The sequence below is a fragment of the Pararge aegeria genome, chromosome 7 (genome assembly GCF_905163445.1).
Source record: "Pararge aegeria chromosome 7, ilParAegt1.1, whole genome shotgun sequence".
NCBI classification, from domain to species: Eukaryota; Metazoa; Arthropoda; class Insecta; order Lepidoptera; family Nymphalidae; genus Pararge; species Pararge aegeria.
In genome coordinates this window covers 2,027,370-2,042,681 of record NC_053186.1, presented here as the reverse complement: position 1 = coordinate 2,042,681, position 15,312 = coordinate 2,027,370, and the positions used below count along the sequence as shown (strand labels likewise).

The 15,312-nt window shown below is 38.5% G+C and overlaps 1 protein-coding gene across 2 annotated transcripts in view; it reads right to left on the bottom strand.

The window, feature by feature from the left end:
- Positions 1-1,942: 1,942 nt before the first annotated feature.
- LOC120624912 (zinc transporter foi) overlaps positions 1,943-15,312 on the bottom strand; it is a 51,314-nt gene continuing 37,944 nt past the window's right edge. For both annotated transcript variants that reach the window (XM_039891708.1, XM_039891709.1), the window contains exons 2-8: positions 9,079-9,305; positions 8,261-8,504; positions 6,525-7,570; positions 5,977-6,113; positions 4,790-4,870; positions 3,802-3,989; positions 1,943-3,269 (exon numbers count right to left, since the gene is read on the bottom strand). In XM_039891708.1, the coding sequence (XP_039747642.1) occupies positions 3,129-3,269; positions 3,802-3,989; positions 4,790-4,870; positions 5,977-6,113; positions 6,525-7,570; positions 8,261-8,504; positions 9,079-9,242 (2,001 nt within the window). In that variant the 5' untranslated portion in view covers positions 9,243-9,305 and the 3' untranslated portion in view covers positions 1,943-3,128. The remainder of the gene's footprint in view (positions 3,270-3,801; positions 3,990-4,789; positions 4,871-5,976; positions 6,114-6,524; positions 7,571-8,260; positions 8,505-9,078; positions 9,306-15,312) is intronic.

Here is a 15,312-nt window from a genome sequence, read left to right as displayed (position 1 = left end):
CGCCACAACAGCAAATACTAAAAACAGGATAAAATAAATATTTAAGGGGAACCTATACAACCGATCTCTTTTTGCCATTTTTATAGATAGATTCATTCCAATACAAGTTAGCCTGTCGGTAGGATCGGTTTGTAAAAGGCATCTTATCGGAACGCCACCGTCGCTTTGTCGGTAGGGTGGTAACTAGTGTAAAAAAAAATTAAAATTATTATAAATCCCCAAATTTCCACAGCGTTCACCACTATGACATCTATGACATGGAAGTCAAAAAACCTTAGCAGTTTGGAGAATTCATGAGTTAAAAAGAAAGTTTGCGTCTAACATGATTTGCTCAATCGTCTTTGGCGTCTTTCGACATATACATATATATATACTAGCTGTTGCCCGCGACTTCGTCTGCGTTTGATTTTCCTTTTAAAGTATTCAGTATCGCTAAGCCTTAAAGGAGTATAGTAGTATATATAATACCATATTATTTATAGACAAAAAATTTGCAATAAAATAAAATTGCGACTATAATTAAAGATATCCTATCTCTTAAGTTGGACCAGACTGCTCACGGTGTGCCAATTTAATTTAAAATCGGTTCAGTAGTTTAGGAGTCCATCGCGGACAAACATCGTGACAGGAGATTTATATATATTAAGATATATATATATATACATGTATATATTTATATAAAGTGTGTGATTTTTTATATATATATCTTATCTCTTTAAACAAGCAATTCTTGTATATATATAATTGGAATCTCGGAATCGGCTCCAACGATTTTCATGAAATTTAGTATACAGGGGGTTTTGGGGGTGATAAATCGATCTAGCTAGGATTCATTTTTAGAATATGTAATTTTATTTGTGTTTTCCGGTAATAACCGATTTGGTGCAACAAAGTTGCGCGGGTCAGCTAGTAATATATTAATAAATCATTTTGTATAAGACAATGGTTTAGATGATGCACAAATAAATATAAAGTGAAATTGATAACAAATGTATATTTTGAGGTTAAGAAAAATTATAGTTAATAAACTGGAATTTTCATCGAGTCAATGTCTTTGAAAAATATTATATTGCAATTATCATAAGGTCTACACAGCTAAACTCTTGTATGCTTCATATATGAATAGATGGTGATAAACAGAATAAAACTCAGCTGAGTATTGGGCCTCTTCTTAGACCAGGACATAATATATGGAACCCTTGTAGCTTTAGTTTGAGGGTAAAGAATACTGAACATTTTCATCACCACCTTTGGATGATGAAAATAATATCTATGTAGAAATTAAAAGTAGATATTAAGGCTTTTTAAATCAATGAGTATCAAAAGTTTTATTTGATTTTAAGAACTCTGTCTACAGATTTGAAAATATGAAGTTTAATTTGTCCTATGTAATTTAACATCACTTTTGAATAATAATGCACTAGCCCACCAAACTGCGCTGGCGCAATGTGATGGGTCTCTTCTCCATATCCCTTAGCTATATCAGAGCTGTACCCAAAAGTGAAATGAAAACAAGTTTAGTGAGAACTTGAGGGCTTTAATGATTAATATAGCAGTATATTCCTAACTCTGAGCTAGTACTGGAAATTTGGTATGTAATATTTGCCAGCCTGGTCTGTAAAACGAATGCGTGACCTCTGATCCGCAGTTAGACACGCTAAACCAATAGTAGAAAAGTCCTATTATAGTATTAAGGACTACGTCAACTATAAAAAGGCTTGGGTGTAAATTATTGTTCTAACTAGGTTTCTTCTTAAATAGTTTTAAATGACAATGTGAGATGTTGATAACAATAAAAAAAACGACCGGCTAAGTTTGTTGTGGGCTTCTTAGACCAGGGCGCGTTTAGAACCCACCTACCTTTAGTTTTAAGTTGACGAATTTAGTTATCGCCATCAACTCACTCCTATGTCATATTTTACATGTAATATACGCATCAAAAGTGCCATCTATGTGTCTATTTGGATAAAGAAATACTTGACTTTGACTTTGAATGAGGCAGCTGTAATATGTAGTATTATCAAACCCAATAAATTCCATTAAAACAAAATAAAAGCATTTTTTAGACAATTCCTATACTACAAAGACATTTTATAATATTTTATAAGTATTTCAATACATTTATTTTTCGCTTATTGCAAGGTTCAGACAATATATTAAACATCGTTAGAGTGTGATAGTAATAGTTTCAAGCGAACAAACCCGTTATTACAGCAACATGGTGGGTCCAAGCTGTAAACCAAGACGATGATAAGAGAATAATGGTAATAGCGATATTATTAAAATGTCCGAACCTTGTCTGAGACTATAAAATTATTATCAGCGGTACATATTATCATAGTACCTCACAGTTTTGACTTTAAGTTTTTGTTATATACTCATTCACTTGAGTTAGCGTTATATATCAAAATTTTGTATTCGGTTAAAAAAGTTTTCAAGTATTTCAAATGTCAAATTCTCTATCATCCATAGAACAGACAAACGTGACGATTCAATAGTGCTTATAAAGTATGTATATACTTGTACAATGTAGTAAGTATATACTTAAAAATAAATTCTAATTCCTCATGCATTATGTTTAGTGCCAACTCTAGTAGAATTATGCTCAAAAACTTAAACTCAAAACTCCCAACTAAATATTTATGAAAAATAATTTTTGAGCCTTACCTAAGTACATCACATTTCTATATAGTTCGTCTCCGCGAGTCAATATGACTCGTTAACTTTTCCACCTTAAACACTTAATACACTTCTTCACTTATACACTTGGTTTTGATTATCACTTAACGTGTACTGAGCCACTTCTGTAGATCCGGTTGTTGATTATGTCACTTCAGTTCACTTTTGACGGTTCACAACTGTTTGGGAGGTACGGTTCAATCTGGGGGGGGCAGTCAACTTAGAAATTTCTGGTTACTGCAGTGACAATAACAGAAATATAGACCCAAGGTTTATGTTACTATACCTCTTCAATACTAGAGGTATTGCATTTGCACCAGAGATAATTCAAGTTTAACCATACCTTTACTACTTCGTCGTTGTCACATTTTATGCCCGACCTCCTTGTGATATAATCAACAAATGGTCTTACACCGGGACAGTTAACAAGTCTTTTTAATTTTTATTCTTCAACCAAACAAACTCTTCAAGTCTTCTTCGTAGAGAGCTATGACCAACATTATGCCAATGCCAGTTGCCAAGCCCATCAACTGCAGTATGCATTGGCAGAGCGTACCTTCGTTGCTGTGTGACGTGCTGAGTTCTGGCATCTGGAAGTAACAAGTTAGGTTTTAATAAAAACTATATTATCTATTATAACTTAACTATATTAAGTGGTTTGTTTTAGAGATCATATTCGTTTGTTAAATTTAAAATCGTTGATTACAGTTTTAACAGATCCCGTGGGAACCTTTATTAACCTCCGACGCAAAAACGACGCGGTGTTTTAAGTTTTATGTGTGCATGTGTGCGTGCGTGCGTGTAGTATCGTATTTCCCGAAAAGATGAACAGATTTGGATTTTGTTTTTTTTTTGTTTGTAACGTGAATTAGTGTTCCAAGATGGCCGCTGCCTCAAAATGGCGGATAACATATTTTTTCACAACTCTTTTCTCTCTCTCTCCCAGTGTCCGGGTATTTATGTGTACTTCTAATGTTTAAATTATTGAAGTCAAAATTTTTCTTAAATTTAGAAATTATAGAAAATTTCAAACATGTACTGACTGTACACTATCATTATGTTTGTGTCTGTTAGTGAATCGAGCCGCTGTTGAGGTCACAAGAATGATTCAATAAGACTTACCATGTCAACGAGAGCGATGTACAGGAACATTCCGGCGGCTACCGCGAACAGCCAACGAGTGGCGTTGGGAGCGTGGCCCGCCAGCACGCCGCATATCATACCGGCGAGGCAGAGCGCGGACGACAGGACGTTGTAGCACACCGCTCGCTTCACCGACATGCCCGCTTTTAGGAGCACCGCAAAATCACCTGTCGGATAATGGACAACAGTTTATAGAACAGCTATAAGGTGTCACTAATTAACTGAAAATATATTTCGTTACTACTCTAAATATGTAAGTTTATTGAATATGAATTTAAATAAATAAATATTCTAGAGCTACGTACATAACATAGCACGCACGCACGCACGAAAATACGCACAGACACACACACACATATAGTTTTTTATTATGTTTCATCATTGTCCATGAATTGTTATGATACTGATATGTTACTTTTGTGTTGTTGATGATGTATTATTTTTTGTTTTTCTTTTATTATAATATAAGCGGCGATATGGGAAGACATTGACCGCCCCAGCCGCGGGATATCCTAGTTTGGGGGTAATTAAGGTAAAAATACCTTTGATCAAATAAAACCGTAATATTGACAAAGTGCTTAATATTGCCTTTTTTAAGACTGTGCGGTGTTGCCCATCATAAATGTGTGAAGTGCAAGCAATAATCTTGGTGATGGAACCCAAATTCTCAGGTTACAACTACTTTAGGGGTGTCCCACGAGGCTCAATTTTGGGCCCCTTTCTATTTTTAATGTATACAAATGATCTGCCACACCATATCAGTGGCACTTGTGACTTTGTCTGATTTTCAGATACCTATACATCTCTAATTTTTAAGACTGGTAGAAATAAAGATTGCCCGTGTAGCATATCGTCTGAACTAATACATGAGAACGCTACACATAAACCTTTTATAGAAGTTACCATTCATCTTTAGTCAATGTTGCCAACGGCTACCAGCATTGTTGTCCTACGCAATAATACACACCTAACTCATGAGGCAGCTCGTGACACAAAACGGCAATAGCTGTTGAAAATCCACCAGCGATGTTCGATGCAAAGGCCGCACCTGGAAACAAACCATCAATTATAACAAACATTAAACACAGCGGACCAAATTTATAGCCTTGCAAGACACCTTTGAACCATCAGATCTATTGTCGAACAAAATCGTACAATATAAAACGTATAGTTTTATGCTGTCAAATATACGTTTATTTATCAAGCGGCTAATTTGAATAATTTTTGTGGTTAAAAATTTATTTCCGATTTGGATCGCAAACTAATACATTGATCGAAGACATAGTTTAGTTACTTGTGTAGTTAATATCGTTAAAAATTTTCGTTAGGATTCAATGTTTTGAATCATCATTCGTCATCGTCATCATCGACCCATTCCCTGCCTGTGCATAAACACGTACGTTCTACGTAAAATATTGTACTCGATTCATAAAGTTAACTTAAGCTGTGACACTTAATAGACAAATAATATATCGAATATTCGAAAACATTCATATTTCCGATTATGAAATCGCATAGTATGGATACTAAATAGTAATTTGAACATCATTATCCGTTTAAGAAGAAGCCCCTTTGTCTCAAGTACGGCCATATTGAGCCTTGTCGTTAATCGTTTAATGTGGTTAGAGGCAAAGATTGAAATGTACCTAATAGAATAATTATAGCGTCGTTTTAATATTTAATATCGCAGACGGGCTCAGCGCGACGGCAATTGTTTTTTCTAATTCATTAAATTGGTCCTAGCTATACCATTGTCTTAACGGTGAAGGAAAACGTCGCGAGGAAATCTGCACGCTGAGATGGATAAAACGCATGCACGCATGGATAAAAAAGTTCGAGTGTGAATTATTGGTCTAACCAGGTCGCTCTTCTAATAATTCAAAATGACACTTTTAGATGGTGATAACAAAAAAGAAAACCCGGCTAAGTTTGTTGTGGGCTGCTTAGACCTTGGCGCGTTTCGAATCCTTGTAGTTTTAGTTCTAAGTTTAAGAATATGGCTATCGCCATCATCTCACTAGCATGTACACATTTTTTCATGTAATGTACGCATCATAATTGCCAACTATGGGCCTACTTGAATTAATAATATTTTTGACTTTGACTTGGCTTTTGACCCCTCTCATTCTGAGAGATCTGTGTTAATATACTCACCAATCGCCATGCCGTCGGTGAAATTGTGCAGACCGTCGCCCATGATGACCATCCACGCGACAGACGACATAGACGATGGCGGAGCGTGCACGTGGCCGTGTGCGTGCGAGTGACCGTGGTGGGCGCGGGAATGCTCGCTGTTGAACACCATTTTTATTGAAGTGAAAACTCCTGTATGCGCGGAGTTGGGTTTGTGGGTGCGTTGGGTGAACAATAAAAGGTGAAACTCGCGTCATCTGCACCGAACGCTTTCCGTGAGCTACATGGCCATATATATTTAATTAGCCATGGCTTATGCCTGTTTTCAAGATTTGGGTGATGCGTAAAGAACCAAAAAAGTTTCACCAATTTTTATATGACTGGCAATTGACGTTAGGCGCCATCTAAAGTTACGACGGCGATTAGGCGGTGAGAAATGTTAAGGGAACTTGTAAACTGTAACTTGACACATGAAAACAATATAAATCCTTTTTTTATCAATAATCTAACTTTATAAATCTAATTTTTTTTTAAATACAAATAACTATAAATCTATATTAAATTCTTACCGAAGTATAACCGTGTAGCTATCACCATCCTTCAAATCTTTTGTGCCATCTTCTTTATGCTTGATATTATTCATTTCAACCACCGCCGGAGTTGATTCAGCTTTGAGTAGCCAATCTTTCGCTGTCGGTTCATTCTCTTTACCTTCTGGGTTCAGTGCGTTTGACGAGACGACACTGACTGAGTTATTATGCTTGCTGTTAGCTTTCGGACTCGGTGGCACACCGTCTCTCAAATGATGTTCATCGTGAGTGTCTGTATCGATTTCATCATAGCAATAAGGGTACTCTGAATATTTATGCTTACACGTTTTAGTTGTTGAATCACCCTTGTCGTCCCTTTTGAAAATCTTCATAAGAGAGTGCGATGTTGTGTTGGTTACAGGAGCTTTCGCGCCGCCGGAGCAACCTCCAACTGTCTCATCTTTTAAAACTCTTACTCTTGACGGTAGTTTATCGTCTTCCAGTTTTTGGCGACGCTTCCTCCATTCAACTACAACTGTTAGACCTTTTTCGGTGAAGTAGAAGAATACAACGCCTAACATGGCTGCCAGTCCTTTCCACATTCCGTCGTCGTGGGATACTTTAGCGTCCAAAGCATTTTCAATATGGTCGTGCGACGGGCTCATTGCGTGTGGCATTAAGTGTAACAACGCATCGCCGCACAAAGTCCCCACAGCTAAAGCAACTAAGAACTGTAGTAAATGATTATAATAAGTTTTATGCATTATAGGTATAACCGCTACACCGAGTAATCCACAAGCGCTAATCGCTGTGATACTCAGAGAAGAATACAGCCATACCGCATACATATTTGTTTCCTCTTTATGATTTGTTGCTGCCATTTGACTCGTCTCTATAATACATCCCTGTAATTCTATAGAGGAGAGGGCAACTTTTTGGTACAATAGTATGGGACACATAGCTTTGAGTGTATCTTCTGAAAGGAGGTTTTCCGTTTCGTGGTCGTGGTTCCCACCCTCGTGGCTATGGGCGTGTGGTTTTAACCTAGTGTTTACTGTTGCGATTAGCTCACCACTGCTCACGCACTGTAAATAATTGGTTAGGTTAGGTTATCAGTGGTATAAAGATGGTTGGGTTTAGCAACGTATTGACTCAAACCTTTTACTTGATATCGAGCGATCCAGTTTTGATAACTGAATCTGGCCTATACGGCAATTTTCATTGAAGCATAAGTGCATCAAAGTCATGGTAATATGTTGCATAACAAATTGTTTTTTTTTTAACATTTCTACAATCTATTTTTTTTATAAATTTAAAATGCATATAATTGCTTAAAACGTACATAACTCCGAAAAGTTAGTGGTGCGTGACGGGGATCAAACCTGACAGAGGTATGTCAGTAAGATTAAATCCATACCTATAATCGGTTTCACGTACCGCAACGCTAAAAGGCTTGGCGGCACGTCATTGTCGTAAGGGTGGTAACTTGCCACAGCCAAAGCTGCAAGACTAGATCGAGAAAATTCAGATTTGCCTCCGCTGGCTGCGAAAGCCGGGACTTTTGTCGTCACCTATTAGAAAACCGGCGTCCTGAGTTAGAAAATCGTTGTGTCCACTCTTGTATCCAGGAGAGCACTTATAGCCGTCCGTTCCGGTTATTACCAGATGTTTTAAAGCCTAACTGGCTTCGAGTACTGTAGAGGATTTATCTTTCAAATGCCTCTGTCATACTGCATGTAGTAGAAATTTTAAATAGGGGCAACAATTATACTCACATTGACTACTTCCTCTTTAGTTTCACCATTAACGTACAAATATTTCTTGTTCTCGATCTTTTGCTGGCCGCCCGCTATTAACTTTGGGAGCTCTAATCTTTCTAGCATCCTATTAAAACCGGTGAGGTTCATCGTTTTTGATACATCGTCTCCGTAGATTTGGAAGATTTTCTCGACGTATTCATTAGGATTGACGCTTCTGATGTCGCGCTTCTGTCTTATTTTCTGTAGTCTCTGATCGTACCTTAAAGAGAAACAAGTATATGATTAGTAATCGTCACCATATTATAAATCGGCTATCTGTCCCTCGCGACTTCGTTCGTAAGAATATAACCTTAAAAGATAGATGTATGCTGTCGCGGACTTTTTTAGGAACTTTAATAGGGGAACAACTATGTCATACATGATTATATCGAAACTTTAACCGCTTACGCTTACTTTTACCGGTTAACTGCAGGGCACGGGTTTCCTCCCACAGTGAGAAGTGGTTAAGGCCGTAGTCCACCACGCTGGCCCAGTGCGGATTGGTGGACTCCACACGCTTTTGAGAATAACATAGAGAGCTCCTAGGCGCTCCTAGGCTTCCTCATGGTGTGTTGTTTGTTTTAACCCTGTCACCAAGAAAGCAAAGCCGAAGCCTTACCCACTGGGCTATCACCGCTTCGTATACATATACCTAAACCCAGTATATATATATAACTCATGGGAACCGTGTGGTGACGATGACGCGGATAGTTCCATGTTTTTCGTTCTACCGAAAAGTGCTCAGCGAGCACTAAGAAGTTTTCACTTAGATGAAAAAATAACGTAATAAATACCTTATTTTGGACTCTATTCTCCTCTTCGCAAGGTTGAATGTCGCCTGGTCCACCTGTAGGGTAGGCTCGAAGGCCTGCAGGTCACTCTTAGGGTCGATATGGGACCCGCATGTGTGCGCTGCGCATAGTAGGCATATGCAAACGGTCACTAAGTGGTGAGACATTTTGCTGTAGAAGCTTAAGTTAGGTTGTCTGAGTCAGGACCGTCTTCTCATTGCGTGATGGATCTGCGGACAAGAGAAATGGTACTGTTAGATTCATCACCTTCATCAGCGTCCCACAGCTGGGCATCATAATATGGGTTTTAGAGCACAGAACCAACAATCTGTACTAATACGGGTTTGCGGGCTGTAACGAATATTCACATGTTAAAATAATAATCTTATATTACTAATTACTATATAGAGCGAAAAAGTTTGTTTGTTTGCTTGTTTTCGGAACAACTGGTCGGATTTCATTTGATGAAGGCTTATATTATATCATCACGCTAAGACCAATAGGGGCATATGAAGAATGTTTCAATATCGAGTTTTTTTTTCCTTTTGAAAGCTTCCGATTCGTTTTAAGTTTTAAATGGTAAAATATATTACGACAATACACACATCGCCATCTAGCCCCAAAGAAAGCGTAGCTTGTGTTATGGGTACTAAGATGACTGTTGAATATTTTTATAAATAATATACATAAATACTTAGAATATACATATAAACACCCAGACACTGAAAAACATTTATGCTCAACAGACGAACATTTTCCAGTTGTGGGAACATCGAACCCACGGTCTTGGACTCAGAAAGCAGGATCGCTGCGAACTGCGCCAATCGGCCGTCATTAAAGTTAAAGTCTCGATAAAATCATTTATGACATCATATGTATCTATTTAGGTTGATTTATACTCGGAGGAAGTCGCCAGGGACCGCTAGTTAGTAATATAAGTACGGCAAATTTTATGGGCTCTCATTTTTCTAACATTATTAATATCACATAATTTGATTTATGCAATCGTCACGCAATTTATTTTAGTAACGGCAGACTAAAATTAATGTCACCAACTCTCCATATCCCGCGGGTGTCGTACGAGGCGACTAAGAGTATATAAGAATGGCCAGTAGCGTCCTCTGTGCAACTACTACCGTTCACTGCGAGCACCGACCCCACGCGTGCGTGGTGATTGGGCACTGTATTGCAAAAGTCCACTGGACTTTTAAAGGATATTGATAAGATTTTTATTAGGATCGAATGAACATTTAACTATGCATTAATTTTTACGATGCGCTCGCACACCGTCACAAAAAACCGACACCAAGTCAACATTTTAGTTTTTCTCTCAAAAGCTTTGACGGTTGACTTCCAATAATTCAAAAAATACCTTTTTTTTCTATTGTTAGTGTTATTTTTAGTGCAAAAGTAGAATAAGGCGAAAGATATAATTTTTTAAAAGACTTATCGTGTTATGCCAAATACGTATAACTTTTTTTTCAAGTAAGTCTAAAATAATATGCACTACTGAAACGTCGACCCTAGTTCAATTTCATTATAAAAAAAACCATAAGTAACTAAAGTAAGTACGTAAAAGAGTGATGAACTAATTCTCAGCTGATGATGACCTAATGAGAGAAACAGATGAGAACCGAATAATAATCGATTCAGATAGTATGACGGAAACTCACGGGAAAAAAAAGAGGTTTCAAGAAATAACTTTTAGAGTCTCTTGGCTATATAACTCAAGCGTGCACCAAGAAGCGATAAATATAGTTGAGATGTTATCAGACTGAAGTATAATAGCTCGCGGCGGCTGTCTTCCGTACCGATTTCATTATCAGATCCAGTCGCCATTGTGCGCTAAAATTATCTACATAGATGCTATCGGGACGAAGATTATGAAATTAAACTATGTACTTCCATTCATATGTCAACCTTTAAAAAAAATTGGTTATCTGTAAAGACGGCTTACTGACGATAGTTGAACGTGCCAACGTCGTAAGAAAGTACTGATGGAATGGTTGCATTTTTCAAAAGAAAATTTTAATTTTATTTGTTTGATAGATATTATCGTTGCTATAAACAATTGACACCACATTCACTTTTCACTGCACTTCATCCTTGCCAAAAACATGTAAATGTATTATTGTATAGAAGCTGTCCACGCGGACGCATCGCTCACTCAAGTAGGAGAGAGACAGATGTCGAACGCGGAGGCAGACTGTGCCTCTTTGTCGCTCGTTCCGCGCTCTCGCTTGCACTTCAAGCCTTGAATTAACTAACGGAACGCCTCAGAGCGAGGTAACGCCGCATACATCACGTTTTTTCGTGCGTGCAGCCGGCTCCATCGAATTATAAGACGTTGTCACGTCAATATAGACGTATCATGTCGCGGCCTCTTTTTTTGAACTTTGGAAGGGGAAAACATAATTTTATCGCAACTTCCCCCCGGGACCTCCCACTTTGTAAGACATAGTTAGTATTATACTAAGGTTTGCCCGCGACTTTTACTACAAAGTATATATATTTTGCAGTTTCCCACTTCTGCTACGATTTAATATGCCCATCATTTCAAGACGTCAATCCTCATACTGACCGTCAAGATAACCTTTACGCATCTAGCACATAATTCATTTGCATTACATGCATTAACTACATATTAAGTAGATACTTGGTATTGTTTTCCGTCTGCATCATCATCAACTAATTAACGGCCCACTTAAGGGCACGGGTCTTCTCTCGGAATGAAAGGGGTCTAGGCACTATTCCATGACGCTAGCCACCTTTGAGAACGTTATGGAGAACTCTCGCGATGTTATGCCTCACCGTTAAAGCAAGTGATATTTTAATCTGACGGCCAAGTGGCGCAGTGTGTGCTGCCCTGCTTTCTGAGTCCAAGGCCGTGGGTTCGATTCCCACAGCTGGAAAATGTTTGTGTGATGAGCATGAATGTTTTTAATACGCATCAAGGATTGTTTTTATCTATTTTTTGTATTATTCATATATGTGTATTTATCATATCCGGGACCGCGAAAATACAGTTTTTTCTAACGATCAGCTGTGTACCAGTGACCGCGCCATCTGCCGAAAGCGAGAAATACAATCGCTGACAACGGCAACAGTAATGGCACTGCGCCATTACACTACTTGAGAAACAATATTAAAAAATAACTTATGCCAGCTGTATGTTGCGTGTTCCCGAGTCGGCAAATCAGATAGTCTGCGTAGTTTATATCTACGCAGACAGTGGAAAAACAAAAAAATATTGTATATCCAAGTATTGCAAAAATAAACTTATATGTAATGTATTCTTTGTTTTATTTCTCTTTTTTCAACTTTTCCATAAAAATGTGCCACAGCGAAGCGTGGCAGGGTACAACTAGTTGCTTATATACACGCATTATACTCCGGAAAGTGAAGAGGTCCCGTGTACATACTTTTGAAACCGTGGCCTGCCTACATTGTTCAGGCGCGACCAGAGCGCGATTGGAGCCCTCGTATCTTAAGGTATAAGTTGGCGAACGACCACCTTACAGTTATGTAAACATATATGTATGAACCCTTCATAAGTGCCTGTGATCGGCCTACGTGAATATAGAATTTTTTAATTTGAATTTTGAATTGGGGTGGTTCGATTACCGGTAAGCCCTCTTTAACTTTCCAGAGTTATCTTCATCTTCTGTTCCTAGGCCTGTCGCCGTACTTGGTTGACCTGAACCGTCTGTTGCACATGTGGCACCCGCTGGATCACAGAAGCCAGCCGAGCTCACTCCAGAAGCTTAGCAGACCGCCCAGGTCACCGAGTGCTTCAGGGAGTGTTGCTGAGGAGCCAAGGTGTGCTGCGCGTGTTCCTGTCCCACCATTGCATTTTCAGAGTTATGTGCGTTTTAATTCCAAGCAATAAAAATGTTACTTGCGTTAACGGTGGAGAAGAACCTCGTGAGAAAACCTAGTTGCCTATGAGTTTACCATTTCTCTTTCTCAAAAGCGTGTAAGGTCAAAAAATCGGCATTTGACACGCTTTGTGAACTACGGCCTAAACCTTACTTCACTTCACCTGGTACAAGGTGCCACCGGCGCATGCAGAACAATGCTAAGCTGGCACCTTTGTTCTAGGTTGTGCCACACATAACATACGTGGTGTCGTTAATATTGTTATGTTTGGCACAATGTAAAAAAAAAAAAATTCTGAGACGAGACCAATGCCCTGTAGTGGGCCGGTAATGGGTTGATAGTGACGATTGGCCCACAGCTGGGCGCAGGCATCTCTTTATAATATACCTAGAGTTTAAACTACCCATGCTAAGTTTCAGTTTGAGGGCCAATCTAAAAAACTTTTGGTTAAGAATTGCGACACAAAAACTAATTCTCCAACCCATCCAATAGCCTACTTGGGCTAAAATTGCTTAACCTATGTAATGGTTAGGTAAACAGAATTTCAACAACAATAGATTTCAAACTCGATCACCCATCCAATTACTGGTTCAGGTTACCGTTGCTTAACTTATGTTACATTGTAAATATTGTGTACGCGGTCGCCACGAATAATGTGACATCCGAGCAAGCACAATAAACACTCGGTAATCAATCGTTTAGCGGGACCAATCGATTTGTTGTGGCGTTAGGTTTGTTCCACTTGGCGATGACCGTGACTGTATATTATTGGCAAGTAATTTATTTTTCTTCAAAGTAATGTAAATAACTACTGACCGGTTGCGTGCACTTCATATATGCACGAATGCAATGCCATATATGCACGAATGCAATGCCTACCCTAAAAATTTCATACAATTTGTATAGAAGGGAATTTTATTAATTTTATGCGATCTTCCTGCTTTATGCCTACGCTGGTTAAAACCCCTATGCACATCACTGTTACTGACCCGACCTGACTTCTAGTTGTAGTAGTAGTAGTAGATACTGAATAAGGGGAATTTGTAGTGAGTGAGATACAATTCCGTAGCACGCAAGTATTTCGATCGATTTAGCTAACGTTTACACTGAGAGCGCACAAACATATCTTGAAATCATTGAATTTCTTGATTTTCTTTTTTTTCCTTGATTGTTCGATAATGAGTCTAATAGTATTCCAAATTTAATTATGTTTATTATGTCCATTTCTTTAAAACGTAGTATAAGGCGAAAGATGAAATTTTTTAAAAGATTTTAAATTATTATCTCGTTACTCCAAAGGAGTACAACTTCTAACGTTTAGCATAATTGGTTGAAGCGCTCAGGCCGCGATTTCCAGATTCAAATTCTATCGGTTCCGAAAATTCTAAGCCGCCACTGGAAAACGTTCACAAATCTCGTTTGCAGCGCTATAGCTGCGAGTTCACTTGTTGAAAGTTAGCGTGTGCAAATACAGCGTTTTTAAAGAGCGATCCAAGTGGAATAAAGCATATTCAGTTCCATAGTGCAGTCGATTTGATGGTTTGGACCGTCGCGTCGCGTCGCTTGCGTCGATTCGCAAGTGGCACAAGGTCGTGATGGTCAGGAAAAAGTTGTCTGAGACGACACTGTAGTGAAGGTGTTTGTATAGAATATCCTTACTACATTTATAAATGTGTTTTTTTGTTAGTCCTTTTTTTGCAATTGATCAACTTTATTTTTGGCATTGAGTTAGTTGAAAGGACGGAGGCTACTTTTAATCCCGGGAAAACAAACGGTTTGCAAATGGTTTGTAACACCTGAAGAAGAGAGAGGAGGAGTTGATTTCGATTCGGTCAGAGTTGATATGGTATGCGAAGGTTTTACCTTACGTTTGTTAAATGTAAAACTTGTATACGCATAAAAATTACAATTTCACAAGCAAATTGAAACGCTGAAGTTGAGAGCGTTGCGTCACGGATCTGAACCCGTGACCTTTGCGCCGCGACATCTCCGTTCCGCGTTGATACGGACGATACGGACTCGCGTGACTTAAACCGCGTGGGTGTTGAATTGTGGTTAAACTTCTTCGCTTTCATGTTATCCTGGTATTTTCATTATAATCAAATCCACTACGTTACCTTGTACTATCATATCTTTTTTTAATTCCTCTACAAGTTAGCACTAGACTGCAATCTCGCCTAGCATACCTACCTAGGCAGGGGACAGAAATTATAGCCCTCGATCATATCCCCTGACAAACTATACATAATGATACTGGAACAGTCAGTGGTTAACAGCCAGAGAAAATTCGGAAATTATAAGTTCTCATATTGTCTCTACCGGGGATCGAACATGGGAACTCGCACTTAAAACCACAGC